The sequence below is a fragment of the Narcine bancroftii genome, chromosome 3 (genome assembly GCF_036971445.1).
Source record: "Narcine bancroftii isolate sNarBan1 chromosome 3, sNarBan1.hap1, whole genome shotgun sequence".
NCBI classification, from domain to species: domain Eukaryota; kingdom Metazoa; phylum Chordata; class Chondrichthyes; order Torpediniformes; family Narcinidae; genus Narcine; species Narcine bancroftii.
In genome coordinates, this window is record NC_091471.1 from 285,666,537 (window position 1) to 285,683,348 (window position 16,812).

At 47.6% G+C, this 16,812-nt stretch overlaps 1 protein-coding gene and 1 long non-coding RNA gene across 8 annotated transcripts in view; one reads left to right on the forward strand and one right to left on the reverse strand.

The window, feature by feature from the left end:
- Nucleotides 1–3,211: 3,211 nt before the first annotated feature.
- LOC138758898 (uncharacterized) lies at nucleotides 3,212–9,685 on the reverse strand. Its single transcript, XR_011354529.1, has 3 exons — nucleotides 9,552–9,685; nucleotides 8,367–8,460; nucleotides 3,212–4,742 (listed from the first exon to the last, which is right to left on the reverse strand). It is a non-coding gene; the product is annotated as an uncharacterized lncRNA (long non-coding RNA).
- The window catches only part of cherp (calcium homeostasis endoplasmic reticulum protein), a 78,435-nt gene continuing 71,128 nt past the window's right edge, over nucleotides 9,506–16,812 (forward strand). For 3 of the 7 annotated variants that reach the window (XM_069928452.1, XM_069928454.1, XM_069928455.1), the window contains exon 1: nucleotides 9,506–9,849. In XM_069928452.1, the coding sequence (XP_069784553.1) occupies nucleotides 9,825–9,849 (25 nt within the window). In that variant the 5' untranslated portion in view covers nucleotides 9,506–9,824. Of the gene's footprint in view, nucleotides 9,850–10,094; nucleotides 10,261–16,812 lie in introns of those variants that run through there. The other 4 variants (XM_069928453.1, XM_069928456.1, XM_069928457.1 and 1 more) reach the window with 3 other exon arrangements.

A 16,812-nucleotide genomic window follows, 5' to 3' on the forward strand; every position in this document is an offset into this window, starting at 1 on the left:
CCAAAGATGCTCACAAACTCAAGCTAGCATGCTGGAACATCAGAACCATGCTAGACAAGGCTGACAGCCACCGACCTGAACGTCGGTCTGCCCTCATTGCACATGAACTCCTCAGACTTGACATCGACATAGCCGCTCTCAGTGAAGTCCGCCTGGCAGATGTAGGCAGCCTCCAAGAACGCGGCGCGGGCTACACACTCTACTGGTCTGGCAAGCCTTCGGATGAACGACGCCTATCTGGTGTAGGCTTCATGGTCAAGAGCTTCATTGCCTCCAAACTCGAAAACCTTCCGACAGTCCTCTCAGACCGAATCATGTCCATGCGACTCCCCCTTCAAAACAAGCGTCACATCACCCTCATCAGTGTCTATGCTCCAACCCTCCAGGCGGAACCAGCAGAAAAGGACAAGTTCTACACCGACCTGCGCAACCTCATCCAACACACCCCTACAGCCGACAAGGTTGTCATCCTGGGTGACTTCAACGCTCGTGTCGGCAAAGACTCAGAAACCTGGCCAGGAATCCTGGGCAAGCATGGCGTCGGCAAGTGCAACGACAATGGGCGCCTCCTGTTGGAGCTCTGCGCAGAACAGCAGCTTGTCATTACAAACACCCTTTTTCAGCAGAGGGACAGCCTTAAGACCACCTGGATGCATCCCCGATCCAAACACTGGCACCTCCTGGACTACATCCTGGTGCGAGAAAGTGACAAACGAGATGTGCTCCACACCAGGGTCATGCCTAGCGCGGAATGCCACACTGACCACCGGCTGGTTCGCTGCAAGCTCAACCTTCACTTCAAGCCAAAGCCCAGGAACAATAAAGCCCCCAGAAAGAGGTTCAATGTTGGAAACCTGCAGTCAGACGAAGCGAGAGGAAACTTCCAGGCAAACCTCAAAGCATAGCTCGACGATGCAACCCGCCTCACGGTCCCGTCCCCTGAAACCCTCTGGGATCAGTTGAAGACTACCATACTGCAATCCACTGAAGAGGTACTGGGCTTCTCCTCCAGGAAAAACAAGGACTGGTTTGACGAAAACAGCCAGGAAATCCAGGAGCTGCTGGCAAAGAAGCGAGCTGCCCACCAGGCTCACCTTACAAAGCCGTCCTGTCCAGAGAAGAAACAAGCCTTCCGTCGCGCATGCAGCCATCTTCAGCGCAAACTCCGGGAGATCCAAAATGAGTGGTGGACTAGCCTCGCCAAATGAACCCAGCTCAGCTCGGACATTGGTGACTTCAGGGGTTTCTACGAGGCGCTAAAGGCTGTGTACGGCCCCTCACCCCAAGTCCAAAGCCCGCTGCACAGCTCAGATGGCAAAGTCCTCCTCAGCGACAAGATCTCCATCCTCAACCGATGGTCAGAACACTTCCAATCTCTTTTCAGTGCCAACCGCTCAGTCCAAGATTCCGCCCTGCTCCAGCTCCCTCAACAGCCCCTAAGGCTAGAGCTGGATGAGGTTCTCACCCTGGATGAGACATATAAGGCAATCGAACAACTGAAAAGTGGCAAAGCAGCAGGTATGGATGGAATCCCCCCAGAGGTCTGGAAGGCTGGCGGCAAAACTCTGCATGCCAAACTGCATGAGTTTTTCAAGCTTTGTTGGGACCAAGGAAAACTGCCTCAGGATCTTAGTGATGCCACCATCATCACCCTGTACAAAAACAAAGGCGAGAAATCAGACTGCTCAAACTACAGGGGAATCACGTTGCTCTCCATTGCAGGCAAAATCTTCGCTAGGATTCTACTAAATAGAATAATACCTAGTGTCGCCGAGAATATTCTCCCAGAATCACAGTGCGGCTTTCGCGCAAACAGAGGAACTACTGACATGGTCTTTGCCCTCAGACAGCTCCAAGAAAAGTGCAGAGAACAAAACAAAGGACTCTACATCACCTTTGTTGACCTCACCAAAGCCTTCGACACCGTGAGCAGGAAAGGGCTTTGGCAAATACTAGAGCGCATCGGATGTCCCCCAAAGTTCCTCAACATGATTATCCAACTGCACGAAAACCAACAAGGTCGGGTCAGATACAGCAATGAGCTCTCTGAACCCTTCTCCATTAACAATGGCGTGAAGCAAGGCTGTGTTCTGGCACCAACCCTCTTTTCAATCTTCTTCAGCATGATGCTGAACCAAGCCATGAAAGACCCCAACAATGAAGACGCTGTTTACATCCGGTACCGCACGGATGGCAGTCTCTTCAATCTGAGGCGCCTGCAAGCTCACACCAAGACACAAGAGAAACTTGTCCGTGAACTACTCTTTGCAGACGATGCCGCTTTAGTTGCCCATTCAGAGCCAGCTCTTCAGCGCTTGACGTCCTGCTTTGCGGAAACTGCCAAAATGTTTGGCCTGGAAGTCAGCCTGAAGAAAACTGAGGTCCTCCATCAGCCAGCTCCCCACCATGACTACCAGCCCCCCCACATCTCCATCGGGCACACAAAACTCAAAACGGTCAACCAGTTTACCTATCTCGGCTGCACCATTTCATCAGATGCAAGGATCAACAATGAGATAGACAACAGACTCGCCAAGGCAAATAGCGCCTTTGGAAGACTACACAAAAGAGTCTGGAAAAACAACCAACTGAAAAACCTCACAAAGATAAGCGTATACAGAGTCGTTGTCATACCCACACTCCTGTTCGGCTCCAAATCATGGGTCCTCTACCGGCACCACCTACGGCTCCTAGAACGCTTCCACCAGCGTTGTCTCCGCTCCATCCTCAACATCCATTGGAGCGCTTTCATCCCTAACGTCGAAGTACTCGAGATGGCAGAGGTCGACAGCATCGAGTCCACGCTGCTGAAGATCCAGCTGCGCTGGATGGGTCACGTCTCCAGAATGGAGGACCATCGCCTTCCCAAGATCGTGTTATATGGCGAGCTCTCCACTGGCCACCGTGACAGAGGTGCACCAAAGAAAAGGTACAAGGACTGCCTAAAGAAATCACTTGGTGCCTGCCACATTGACCACCGCCAGTGGGCTGATAACGCCACAAACCGTGCATCTTGGCGCCTCACAGTTTGGCGGGCAGCAACCTCCTTTGAAGAAGACCGCAGAGCCCACCTCACTGACAAAAGGCAAAGGAGGAAAAACCCAACACCCAACCCCAACCAACCAATTTTCCCCTGCAACCGCTGCAACCGTGTCTGCCTGTCCCGCATCGGACTTGTCAGCCACAAACGAGCCTGCAGCTGATGTGGACTTTTTACCCCCTCCATAAATCTTCGTCCGCGAAGCCAAGCCAAAGAAAAAGAAGAAGCAATGGAACACAGACAGTAAAGGCTCCAAGGTAGTAGTGAATGGCATATATGAAGGAGCCTGCAACCGGAACTTTTTAAGAGAACACCAGGGTGACTAGCGCGCTAATGGGACATTACCACGTGACCCGATTTGAGGTCGGTGGTCCTGCCCCTCATGGGACCAGCTAATAGGAAGACTATGAGGGATACCTCCTGGAAGGGCTAGAATGTTTGCAGTGGGCAGCACCCATCCAAGTCTATAGGGCAGAAACGAAGGTTGAAGACACTTCTTGTTTCACACGTAAAGTTATACCTGGACCTGGAGTGGATTGTACAAGGAGCAATGCAGGGGGGAGGGGAAGATGTTGCCAGGGGAAAACCGACACCCATCCTGGAATTAAGCCAGACAAAGGGGGCGCCCCCAATATCCCATCACCACGGACTGCTCCCAATACTGACACAGCCTCTGCCCTTCCCCCATTTGAAAATCTCTCCTGCCCTCAAAACTGAGCTCACAGACCTGCTGAGACGGGAAATGTCCCATCTCTGCCAGCAGGAAACCACCCACAGGGTAGCAGATATCTACCCCCCTCCCATAGGATGAAGGCCAGAGGCCCCGATGCATCTGTTCCATTGCCCTCTCCTGTCTGGGTGACCTGAGGCCACATGTACCTGTAGATGTATATTGGGTAAGGGGGGAAATGGAGACAGGTGAATGGCACAGGTGCACCACACATCATCATCCCAGGCAACCTTGTCAGGTGGAAAGGAATGCAGATGTATATAGAGGAGTCAGAGTGTTCCCTTGTTCCTGCAAAGGAAGTCATGGCCATCAGGAACCAACATCCCTGACTCATAACAGTTTTAATAGTGTCATTACATGAATGTATCCAGGGGATTAATGTCGTAAAGGACAGTCCCTTTACACTAACAAAGACAAGTTCACATTTGGGGTCACATGTAGTTGGAGCAGTTAAAAGGGAACCAATCGTTTGTTCCCCCTCCCTCCAAGGTCGTCTGTAGCAGGTTGTACAGAGTACCGGGAGGTCACAAAGACTACTGAGGCTGTCCAGGCCAGCATCATTAGACCCGCAGCCTCTCGCTTCAAGTGGCCCATCCACAAAAAGAATGGGATGTGACACATGACGGTGCATTACAAGCATCTTAACAAGTCTCCCCCCGCCCCCTGCTGCCACCATGCCAAATGCAGGGCACACAGATAATCCTTGGTATGCAGTGGTCGATTTAACTAATGCCTTCTCCAGACTCCTTCATCCTGACTTCCAGGAACTTTGCATTTACCTCAAAGCTATATTCATAGCCCTACTATCTGCCATGGTTTAATCTCCCATGATTTACAAAGCATTCAACTCCCCCAAAGGTGTCAATTACTCAATATATCGATGACGTCCTTCTCCAGCGGTGTAGGGCCCCAGCCAGAATGTCCTGTTCCTCAGAATATAATGGCACTCAGACCAAAGAGATATTCCCGAGTCTGCCAAGAATAAGAATAAGATTTTGAATTTTGGTGTACCCTCCAGTGGCCTAGCCAGGTTCTAAAATTAGGGGTGGGGGGTGAGCACATAAAAAAACGTGCTACGACACATATCAGATGGTGAATCAGTGGTTGAGTGGCAGGATGCATTGATTTTATGGGAGCATCGGACCAGAGCGGGGAGAGGTGGTGGTGTCAGACTGGAGTGTGGACGAGGCGGCAGCGTCAGACCGGAGCCGGGAGGTTGGCATCGGCAGCATCAGACCATGGTGGGGAGCAGGTACACCCTCCCCAGATACGCCACTGGTGCCCTCAAACAAAACTGACACCCAGAGCTTCGTGGGCCTCCTAGATTAATGGCAGCAGCATATAACCAACCTTACCATGTTCCTTAGACCACTCTATTGGGTCTCACATAAGAAGGCCACATTCCTATGGGGACCCAAACAACAAGACTGCTTTTGAAACAGCAAATCAAGCTGTTGAACAAGCACTGCCACTTGCTCCCTGTCAGGTAGGTGTCCCTTTTGAAATACAGGTCTCGACCAGTGAGACAATTGCCAAATGGAGTCTCTGGCAGAAGATATGCACGGGTTTCTATACTAAATCTCTGCCCAAAGCCATCACCTGCTACAGCCATTCAAGTGCCAGTTGCTTTCCTGCTATCTGGCGCTCCTCACCACTGAGCATCAAACAGGCACCGACCTTGTTGTATTTTGCCTTCACCTACCTATAATGTGATGGGTCAAGTCCCCAACTGCACCCACACAGGGTCTTGCGAGCGGTCCTCTTATAGTAAAATGGAAGTGGTATATCACCGATCAGAAGGGGTCAGCCACTTCCACGAGCAGGTCACGTCCTTCCCACAGGCCCAGGACCCAGCCCCAGATCTGCCCGAAATCCAACCCTCCCCTGAGCCTAACCTTTGACTCCCTTGACCCCAGCAAAAAATGCATGCCTGGTTCACAGATGGCTCCAACTGCTGGTGAGGAGAGAACCAATAGTGGAAAGTGGTGGTGATTCATCCTGCCACGGGAAAATTTTAACCAGAGGGAGAGGGTGGGTCCAGTCAATTTGCCGAACTTACCCGATGGCAGTGGCACGAGATGGGATGGGAAATGCACAGACATCCTTTCTGGGGACAGGAACACTGGTGTTTTATTTGGGATCACCATGTGTGGTACACCATGTGGACACCCATGCACACAGAAATATGGATGAGGCTGTATGCAATGCCACTGTGGACCAGGCTGCCAAAATATGCTGTGCCACCACTTCTCCGCATGAAATCAACCTCAGTGTGCTAGCTGCATGGGCACACTGCTAAAGTAGGCTTTTAGGGGCCAACGGTACCCGGCGTAGGGCAGAACAATTCAGGGTTGCCCTGACAATGGATCAATGTAAGACTACTGTTGCTCATTTGCCCTATCTGTCAGCAGGTGAAGCCATGGGGTTGGCCACCAGGTCACCTTCACCAGGGCCCAGGAGTGGTTCACATATGGCAGTTTGATTTTATTGGACTGCTCCCATGACCAAATGAAAAAGTATCCCCTGACGATGGTGGACACATACTTCAGTGTCCTGTGAGAGCGCTGACCATAATAACATCACCAAAGGATTGCAGTACCTCTCCTCAATCCCTGGAGTCCCGTGGGAGGTACAGTCCAATTATGGCTCGCAATTTGCTGGGGCTATAGCTCAGAACTTGGCTACTGAGGCTGGGATCTCGTGGCTGTTCCACACCCTACCACCCACAGGCATCAGTGCTAATTGAGAGAATGAACAGCCTGCTTAAGGAGAAAATAATGCATGCTAACACCCTTCTACACACTGCAGGGGTGGTTGAGCATGCTGTGGACCAGTTAAATACATGGTCCACTGGCCAAGGGCGGGGGAGGGTCCCCACTGTCCCACCACCTCCTGACTTGGAAGACACCAAACCCCCCCCCAAGATCCGAGGAGATCCCCCCCCAAGATCCGAGGAGATCCCCCTCAGAAGGGAAATGTTGTTGCGCATGGTCCTGAGGACGCCCGTTGTGATCTTCCCATATGCGACTTCTGTAAATAAAGTAATTTACTGTCAGACTTTGTTCAGAGTTCTTTCTTTTGAGACCCATTGAATCTGTTCTCTCACTCAAAACAATTGCATGATAGACTTTTCCAGGTATTGCATGGCCTGATTGTCCAGTGAGGTCATCTAGATGACCAGTGAGCTTGAGATGCTGGCTAAAGAAATGACAATGGCACGGCCACATACTGGAGATGCCCTGACCTGAATGGCAGCAAAACTGATGGTCATCCTGCAGAATCGGATGGCCCTGGATTACCTACTCGCTGCTGATGAAGGTACCTGTGCTGTAATTGGAAAGGAGTGCTGCACCTATCTATATCCCTGATGAGTCAAGGAACATCACCCACTTGGACGATCACATCTGGGACTTGATGCTACAATTCAAAATTCTAGGGACGAGTTCCTCCAGTATAACACCTCATGAGGAAAGTGGTGGCCATTTGGTTCACTTGAGGGGATGCTGGGCAAATGTCATACACTGGGCGACTGATCTCATTCTCATTGTTATAGCTTTCTGTATAATATGTTGTGCTTGCCAGATTATCAAGAGGTTACACCTCTTTACACCTCTTGTAAAGAGGTGCCAATGCACAGGACAGGAAAAGGCTCCATGGAGCTGTGCCATCATGGGCATTAGCCTTCACGCCATTAAGGACATCTACAACAAGCTCAAGAAAGCAGACTCTATTCTCAAAGGCCCTCACCAAACAGGCCATACCATCTTCTCGTTTTTACCATCAGGAAGGAGGGAGGGACAGGAGCCTGAAAATGAACAATCAACGTTACCAAACCACTTCTCTTCTGCCATCAGATTTTTGAATAGATAATGAACTACAGACACTTTTTCTCTTCTTTTGCACTAATTTAAAAAAAAATGAAATCTACAGCAATTTGTACCTGTTGATGCTGCTGCAAAACAAAAGTTTGTGACCTGTTCATGACGATTAATTCAGATTCTAACGTTTTGCTAAATTCTCCCTGTATATACAGTATGCCTGTATCCTGCGAACAATGACCATCCTTGGTCAAAATTACAAAGACCATTTAAGACTAAGATTTAAGTATGGCCTTCTCTCCCAATGAAGGCTGCAGAAATGGCTAGGTTTTCAGCTAGGAATGGTTTTTCAAGAATGTGGTACCAAAAAAGATAAGGGCCCAAATGAACTACTCCATCCATTTTTTTTTGTGTTTTGGGGAATGGTTATATTCTTGAAATTGTATTCGGAAAATAAGTTGGCAAACTCTACTTTGGAGGTTGTGGAATTTGAATTCTCCAACAGACTACAACAAGATCTGGATCAACTGGGACAAGTGTGAAATGATGCATTTTGGGAAGTTAAACCAGGGCAGTCCGAACACAGTGAGGTGTGTTTCAGAACAGAGAGACCTAGAAGCACAAATACATAGTTCCCTGGTAGTGGCAATAGAAACAAAGTGGCGAAGATGGTCTCTGACTTGATTGCCTTCATTGAATGGGGCACTAAGTACAAGAGTTGAGATGCCATGTTACAACTGCATATGACATTGGAGGGTCACACCTACAAAACAGTTACCTAGTCTGTGCTTGGTTTTGCCCATGTAGAGGAGGCCACATCATGAGCACTGAATACACCGAAGAGCCTTCTCCTGTTCCTGTGTTCCTCAGATCTGGTAATAGCAACATCACAAAAGTTATTGAATGTCTATCTCCCTGGTACAATCATATGAATTCCCCACTATCAAAATACTGAGTGTTTTGTCAAAGCCTTGGCAACATGTCTGAGACAGAAATGTACAGGGATGAGCACAACAGTGTTCTAGAAAAGACTTTCTCTACTTTTTTTTAAAGCTATGTCCTCCTTAGGACTCAAAGTTTATGGGCTCCCTTCCCTATGAAGCATTCAAGTTTTGGTTTCTACTATCCGTCTCTCCTACCGATTAAATAAAAAAACATTTGTCACGTGTGGTGAAAACAAGGCCTTTACTTAAACGAACTGCGGCCCCCAGAGGATCCGTTGGGATCACACTGGGAACAGCTCCTGTAGAAGCTTGAGGCCATCCAGGAGAAGGTAATTTTCTTGTTGGGCAACCAAACTACCATCTAGCTACTCACCCTTTCCTTCACCTGTACAGTATGACTGTGTTGTGCATCAACTACAACAGAAATTAGCCAAAAGCACTTTTCAAACCACAATCATTATTAATTTAGAAGACAAGTAGTAGCCACGTGGCAACATATGCATCTTGGATTCACAGAATACCCTGCCTTGCAAATGAATCAATGCTCCTGGAATTCCTCAGCCAATAGTGCTTTTGGAAGCATCTTCACCACATGGACATTAACATTCAAACTCTCAACATGCATTTTCTACAAACCCTCCAATTCCCACAGTTACATCTCTTCACACTCTGTCTGTCCTCTATAAGGGTTTTCTCTTACCCTTTCCAGTTCTCCCGGCTCCCTGCAGTCAGCGTTCCATCCTCCCCTTACTTTCTGCTGTCTCTCCCCCCCTCCCCTCCCCTCCCCCTCCCTCCCCTCCCCCTCCCCCCCCTCCCCCTCCCCTCCCCTCCCCCTCCCCCTCCCCCTCCCCCTCCCCTCCCCCTCCCCTCCCCCTCCCCTCCCCTCCCCCTCCCCTCCCCCTCCCCTCCCCCTCCCTCCCCTCCCCTCCCTCCCCTCCCCCTCCCAACCTAACCTAGCACCTCCTGCCTTTGCAACCACCCACTCTTTTATCCGGACGCCTGCCGACATTTTTCCACACCTTGATGAAGAGTTCAATATTTTTTTTAACCTTTGGTATCTCCAGCTTTGTGTTTCTACTTTAACACCGACCACCTTTATCCAAACACATTCCGCCCCAAGGCGGCAGACGGCCGGCAGTGCGCATGTGCAAGGGGGTGGGGTTACGCACCGGTGTCGTGCAGTCCCTGCCGTCAACCAGGTTCCCTTCCGGTTAGCCGCTGCTGTGGTGGGTGCGTGACATGGTGGCTTAAAAACGGTCCCTGGAAGCGTGGAGAGAGAGCGGGCCGCAGCCATGGACATACCGGTGCCTCCTGAGGGTGAGTGCCCAAACGTGGCAGGTCGTAAGCCCGCTGATGCTTGTGAACGCGATCAGTTTTATTGTATTCCCACGTCCGGGCCCTTCCACGGGCTGTCCGATTGGCCAGGGACGGCCCCGCTGTCTCCAGTGCGCGTGCGCGTGGAGCTCGTCTTCGGTTTTGCGCATGTGCGCGTAATTCGGGCCAGGCACATTGCTGACGCTGGAGGCATTTGCGCATGGGCAAAGATGAGTCGGTGATGGAGCGCGGGCAGTGGGTTTTGGCCGCCCTCATCTGCGGGATCAGAGAGCCAAGCTCAGGCTCGGAGGGCTGGGACGGCCTTTAAAGAGGACATTTGTCAAAGATAAACCCTCGTGAATTGTTACTACAGCAGCTGATTCAGATTATGCCAACTAGTTTTCCACTAACGTGGTTTGTACAGTTTCATTTTTGGCTCTTTTTAACCACTTGCCACAAATCTGACGCCCGTTCTGATTTTCTTTTTAAAATATTTTTATTGAGTTTAATATATAAACTTGTATACACAGTCAAATGAGATATACAATCAATCATATCACATAAGGAAAATCAGAAAGAATAATATAACAGCGTTAGCCAGTTGCCTATTCATATGAAAAACAAAGCAATTAACAATCTTAATTTACGTAATAAACCCATTTATAAAGTTATTTGGGTAAAAATAAAACTAATCTACCCCCCCCCCCCCAATCAAGTTCATTGTTAGTTATATAAAAGGAGGTTTGGAATCAGATAGCGACTTCCAGAGAGTGGACTCTTCAGAGTTCTTAATTCTTCTAATCATAATATTCTAAGAACGGGCTTCACATCTTCACAAATTGAAATTTTCTACCTTTATTATAGTATCTAATTTTCTCAAAGCTTAAGAAAGACATTATGCCATGTAACTCCATTCTGATTTTGAACTTTACAAGGTGCACTACTGCCTTAAGAAGTGAATACTGTAGTGTGCAGACTTATGACTCTTTGCAATATACAAAAGTGCTGGGTAAACTCAGCAGGTCATGCAGCATCTGTAGGAAGCAAAGGGACATAATTAACGTGTCAGGCCTGAGCCCTTCAATGAGGTATGAGCAAAGAGCAGGCAGGGGGTTGAATACAAGGTTAATGGCGAGAGGAGGAGCACAGGCCAATAGGCAAGAGATCATTAGGGGATATGGGTAGGGGCAAAGGAAAAAAAATGGTGGGAAATGATGGGCTAGGGTGTGGAGGAGCTGGAAGAAAAGACAGAGGGATAGGGGAGAGAGAGAGACAGCAGAATGCCCAGATGGAACATTAGGTGTTGAATCTCCAATTTACTGGTGGCTTTGGTTTGGCAGTACTTGAGGCCATGGACAAACATGCTGGTGTGGGAATGGGGTGTGCAATTAAAATGTTGGCCATTGGACAGTCATTGTTATTGCAGCAGAAAGAGTGAAGATGCTCAAGGAAATGATCTCCCAGTCTGCTCCAATCTCTCCAATGTTGAGGATGCCACAATGGGAGCACTGGATGCAGTATATTGACCCCTGCAGATTTACAACATTCTTCATTTGGAAGGACTGTTTGGGGACCCAAATGGTGGTGTGGGTGTTTGTAGCATTTCCTGGGGTTACAGGGTAGATGCTAAGGTGTTTATTAGTGCAAAGGGCTGTGTTGATGAGGGAGTGGTTTCTGTGGAAGACAGAGTAGGGAGGAGAAGGGTAGATGTGTCTGGTGGTGGGATCATGCTGTAGGTGGCACCTTCAATTCACAGTTTAATGCAGAAACAACATGTTGCTAAAGAAAGCCACCTGAGAAACAAGTACCCTGGATAGCCACATCTGAAGTGAGGAGGATCCTATCCAGGGTAAATCCACATAAAGCAGCAGGACCAGATAACATACTTGGTTGGGTGCTGAGGGACTATGTGGCCCAGCTGACTGAGATCCTACTGGACATCTTCAATCTCTCACTCCAGCAGTCTATTGTCCCCACAGGATTCAAGGCAACCACCATCATCCCAGTGCTCAACAGAGTGACGGTAGCTGGACTAAATGACTACCATCCAATGGCACTGACGTCTGTGATCATGAAGTGCTTTGAGTACTGGTAATGAAGCATATCAAAGTACATCTACCTGCAAGAATGGACCATTCCAGTTTGCCTATCAGCCAAATCAATCCGCAAACAATGTAATAACTCTGATCTACTCCATCCTGACCCACCTAGAGAACAATGTATTGCATGCTAGGCTGTCGTTCATTGAATTCAGCTCAACAATCAACACAGTCATTCCTTAGAGGCTGGTGGATAAACTGTCCTCTCTGGGACTTAGCAGTTTTCTGCAACTGGATCCTAGACTTCTTGATTGAAAGACCACAGTCTGTCTGGGTTGGCAGCAAAATCTCTTTATATTCATTTTCAACATTATCCATTTTAGACCCTAAAAAGATTGAAGGGAGTGGTCTATATGGACTTAAAGCCTTTAATGAGGTCCCACTTGGGAGGTTGGTCAAGAAGTTCAGACGCTTGGTATTTGGGATGAGGCAGTAAATTAGATTAGATATTGGCTTTGCAGGGGAAGAGGCTGGTGGATAAACTGTCCTCTCTGGGACTTAGCAGTTTTCTGCCACTGGATCCTGGACTTCTTGATTGAAAGACCACAGTCTGTCCACAGTCTGGCAGCAGAATCTCAAGTCTCATCATAGTGAGCACTGGCGCACCTCAGGACTGTGTGCTCAGCCCACTGCTGTTCACACTGCTAACTCACAAATGTATTGCCAGGTATGGCATCAACAGCAGTTGGTCTCATCGGCCTCACACAGACACCTGGGAGGAACCTTACAACTGCAGATACACTCTCTCGCTCCTCACTACAAGGCGGAACCATGAGAGTTGACAAACACCTCATGGAGGACACCAATATTCATGTAGAGACAGTGATGGAAAACCTCCCAACAAGCGAGATACCTGACAGACCCCTGAGAGCACCTATGCACTGACCGTGTATGCGTGCAGGTCATGAAATACTGTATTGGAGGCTAGCCAGACAGAAACCTGTTACAAGGATCAGTCAAACACTACTGGCAAGAGAGGGCCGTTCTGAGTGTGCAGAATGGACTACTCCTGCGTGGTACAAGATCAATTGTTCTGGCTAACGTGCAGAACAAGGTACTCAAGAAAATAGATGAGGGCCACCAGGGGGTTGTAAAGTGCCGGGTACGTGCCAATCAAATAGTGTGGTGGCCAGGTCTGAGTAATCAAATAAGCGAGATTATCTTGAGATGCAGAGAGAACATCCAGGAAAGGACAAACGTAAGAGAACTGCTGATGCCAAGTAAATTCCCTGTCAGGCCATGGCAAAAACTTGGCACAGACTTATTCGCTCTTGGAGAGAACACATACTTAGTGGTGGATTATTTCTCTAATTCATAGAAATTGCACAAACTCATCCTGACATGAACTACCGATATAATTGTTCATTTAAAATCAATGTTTGTACAGCATGGCATTCCAGAGATGTTAATAAGTGACAACGGTCCACGATTCCCTGGACAAAACATGAAAGCCTTCGCAGCGGATTACAGGTTCAAACATGTGACCAGTAGCCCTAAGTATTCACAAAGCAATGATGAAGCAGAGCGAGCAGTACAAACAGAAAAGAACCTGCTCAAGAAAGCAAAAGACCCTCACCGTGCACTGAGCAATGGCTACAGTCCAGCCCAATTGCTAATGGAACGTCATCTTCGCACAACTCTACCAACCTTTCCAGAGAGGTTGCAGCTGGAACTCCCAGTCCTGCTACAACTCCAGAATGGGGAGAGGGAGAAGACGTGTAAGAATGCAAAATGGTATAACGAGAGACACAGAACAAGCAACCTGGAAAAGCTGGCACCAGGAGATGAGGTATGGATGTCTGATGCAAGACAGCAAGATACAGTAACTTCTGTGCACCACTGTCCACGGTTGTATGTGGTTAGTGGACCACAAGGGACACTTGAGAGTGAGACAGAATCACCAACATCTCATTCCCATACCAGATGAAAAGCAACAAGAGCAGAGCCCGGAAATGGACCCTCCTGCAAAGGCAGGTCCAGAGACTCTTCTGACTGAACCACAGAGTTCGCCTGACATAACAAGAATGAGATCAGGACGAGAAATAAAGAGCTTGCAGAAACTTAATCTGCAGAGACTGTAAAACACCCAGAGTCAAGAAAGACTTGTAAATTGTAAATGTTTGTATGTGTATTTGTATCGGAATGCGTAAAGGTAACTGTCGCGGGTGAAGCCACAGAAAAGGGGGCTTTGAACGCAAAGTTAGTGGAATGTGGTATAACACTAATGGTGGGACATCGAGCAGGCCTATGACATCATGGGGTGGGTCTTCTTCATCTTGGAGAGAGATGCTCGGGACTAGCAGGGAAAAGCCTGCGCGTGTAGATATTCACTCAGTGTATGGTAAAATAAAACCAGCTACGAATGCGACTCCAGGCTCAAGGTCATTTTTATAACAAGCATGTCTGAACTCAACATGACAACAAGAGAGGAGGTTGAAAGGCTTGTACAGTCATGCAAGGGCAACAACTTGAGTCAAAACATGGACAAAGCAAAGGAGATGATTATGGACTTCAGGAGAACAGAGGACTACTCCTAATTACACATCAATGGCTCTGCCATAGACCGAGTGGGGAGCACACAGTTCCTTGGCATCCATTTAATGGGTGGTGTATCCTGGATCCACAGCACCTCATTAGACAGGAAGCACAGCAGTGCTTACACTTCCTAAGGGATTGACGAGAGCACTGTCCTAATGTTCTACAGGCACACAATAGTATGGTAGCTACAAACCAGAAGATTACTGGGGTCTTCCTTATCTCAATTGAAGATATCTACAGGGAACAATGCTTAAAGAAGGTCATTGAGGATCCTTACCGTCCACCCTGCAGTATCTTTGACACTACCTCAAGGAAGAGTACAGGAGCATAAAAACTAGGATTGCCAGGCTGGCAAATAGCTTCTTCCCGTAGGCAGAGAGACTGTTGAACAATCCTAGAAACCCATAAATTATTTTTGTATATATTGCTACATTTATATATCATTTGTGTGGTGTACTGTTTGTCTGTGTGTGTGCACTATGGTCCAGAGATGCACTGTTTTGTCAGGTTACATATATGCAATCAGATGATAGTGAGCTTGAAGTGATGGAGGGCATGTGAGGTGTCATGGCTGAAGGCTGGTAGGGATGGACCAGGGAACTAAATGTGCCGAGTTAAGACGATACCAGTTCAGCGGGGCAGGGGCATGCAGAAACAATGGGTCTAATGGAACAAGTGGGTTTGTGGATTTTGGATAGGAGATAGAAAAGGGCAGTGCAGGGTTGGGAAACAATGAAGTTAGATTCTGTGGGATGACCAAAAGTGATGAGGTCAGGGATGATGTGTGAGACAGAGGCTTGATTTTTCGTGGTGGGGTCCTGCTCAAGGGGTAAATAAGAGGAGCTGTCTGAGAGCTGTCGTCTGGTCTCAGCAAGGTAGAGGTCAGTGTACCAGCATCATCAGTGTCTGCTGGTTTGATAGTGAAGTTGGATTGATGTGGAGATAGTGAGCATTTGAGAGGGTGAGGTTAGAATAAGTGAGGGGAGTGATGAAGTTAAGATGGTTGATGACTCGACGGCCATTGGAAATATAAAGATCCAGAGTGGCCAGAAGGCCAGAGTGAGATGTGACTCTTTGGCCAGTTCCTGCAGATTTCTTTAGCATATTGATCAATTCTTTTAAATTTAGAAGGGAATCAAAGAATATGGGGATAAAACAGGAAAATGGGATTAAAAGGATAGAAAATCAACTACCTTGATTAAGGGCCTGAAACATCAGTTATGTTTCTTTATCTTTGCTATGTAAAGGACACTGACCTGCTGAGTTTCCCCAGCATTGTTTTTACTTCAATCGCGGTGTCTGCAGAGTTTCATATTTTACTTTAGACAAATTTAAATTGTTTTCTCAGGAGCATCGAGAGCTGAGAGGAGGCCCAATAAAAGTTTATTAGATGATGAGAGGCATTAATAGGTAGATAGTGAGGATATTTGTCCCAGAGTGAAAACTGGAGGATTTGTGTTTAAGGTAAGAAGGGGAAAGTTGAAAGGAGATATGTATGGTGAGTTTTTTTCACAAATTGGAATGGAGGCATGTGGATCTTGTGGAGGCAGAAGAGATTTGGTTTAATCTGGCAAACATCATCGGCTGAATAGACTCTGTGCTGTCCTGTTACATATTCCATGTTACTGGACATAAAGTTAATGTTTCAGAATTGTGGATGGATCCAGAATTTTGTGGTAAGTTAAAGCATGGTGTTGGAACATAAATAACAAGGCATGAAAAGCCAGGCCCTTCGGCCCATCATTTCAGTGCTGACCATGATGTTAAATTAAACTGACCACATTTGCTGGCATGTACTTTATATCCCTCCATTCTCTGCCTATTCATGAACCTGTCTAAATATTTATTTTCTTAAATATTGTTATCATAACAGTTTCCATTACCTCTCCTGGCCCCTACCACTCTAAAAACAACAATTTAGTGAATCCCCTGTAAATGTACCCCCTCTTCCCTTACAGTTATGTTTCTTGGATTTTGACATTCCCACCCTGGGGGAAAAAGATTGACTGTGTATATCTGTATACAACATGGAAACAGGCCAGCTCATTCATGCCAACCATGTTGTCTATCTGAGCTAGTTCCGTCTGCCAGCGTTTGGCCTGTATGCCTTTAAACCTTTTTATCTATCTATCTAAATGTCTTTTAAATGTCACAATTGTATCCACTTCTATAGCTTCCTCTGTCAGCTCATTTTGTGTACCTGCCACAACTGTGTGTGAAAAACATTGCTTCTTGAGTCACTTTTTAAAACTTTACCCTTTCACTTTACAATTGTTCACCCTCCCCCAGTTTTGAATTCCCTTACCCTAAGAAAATGTCCACGATCATG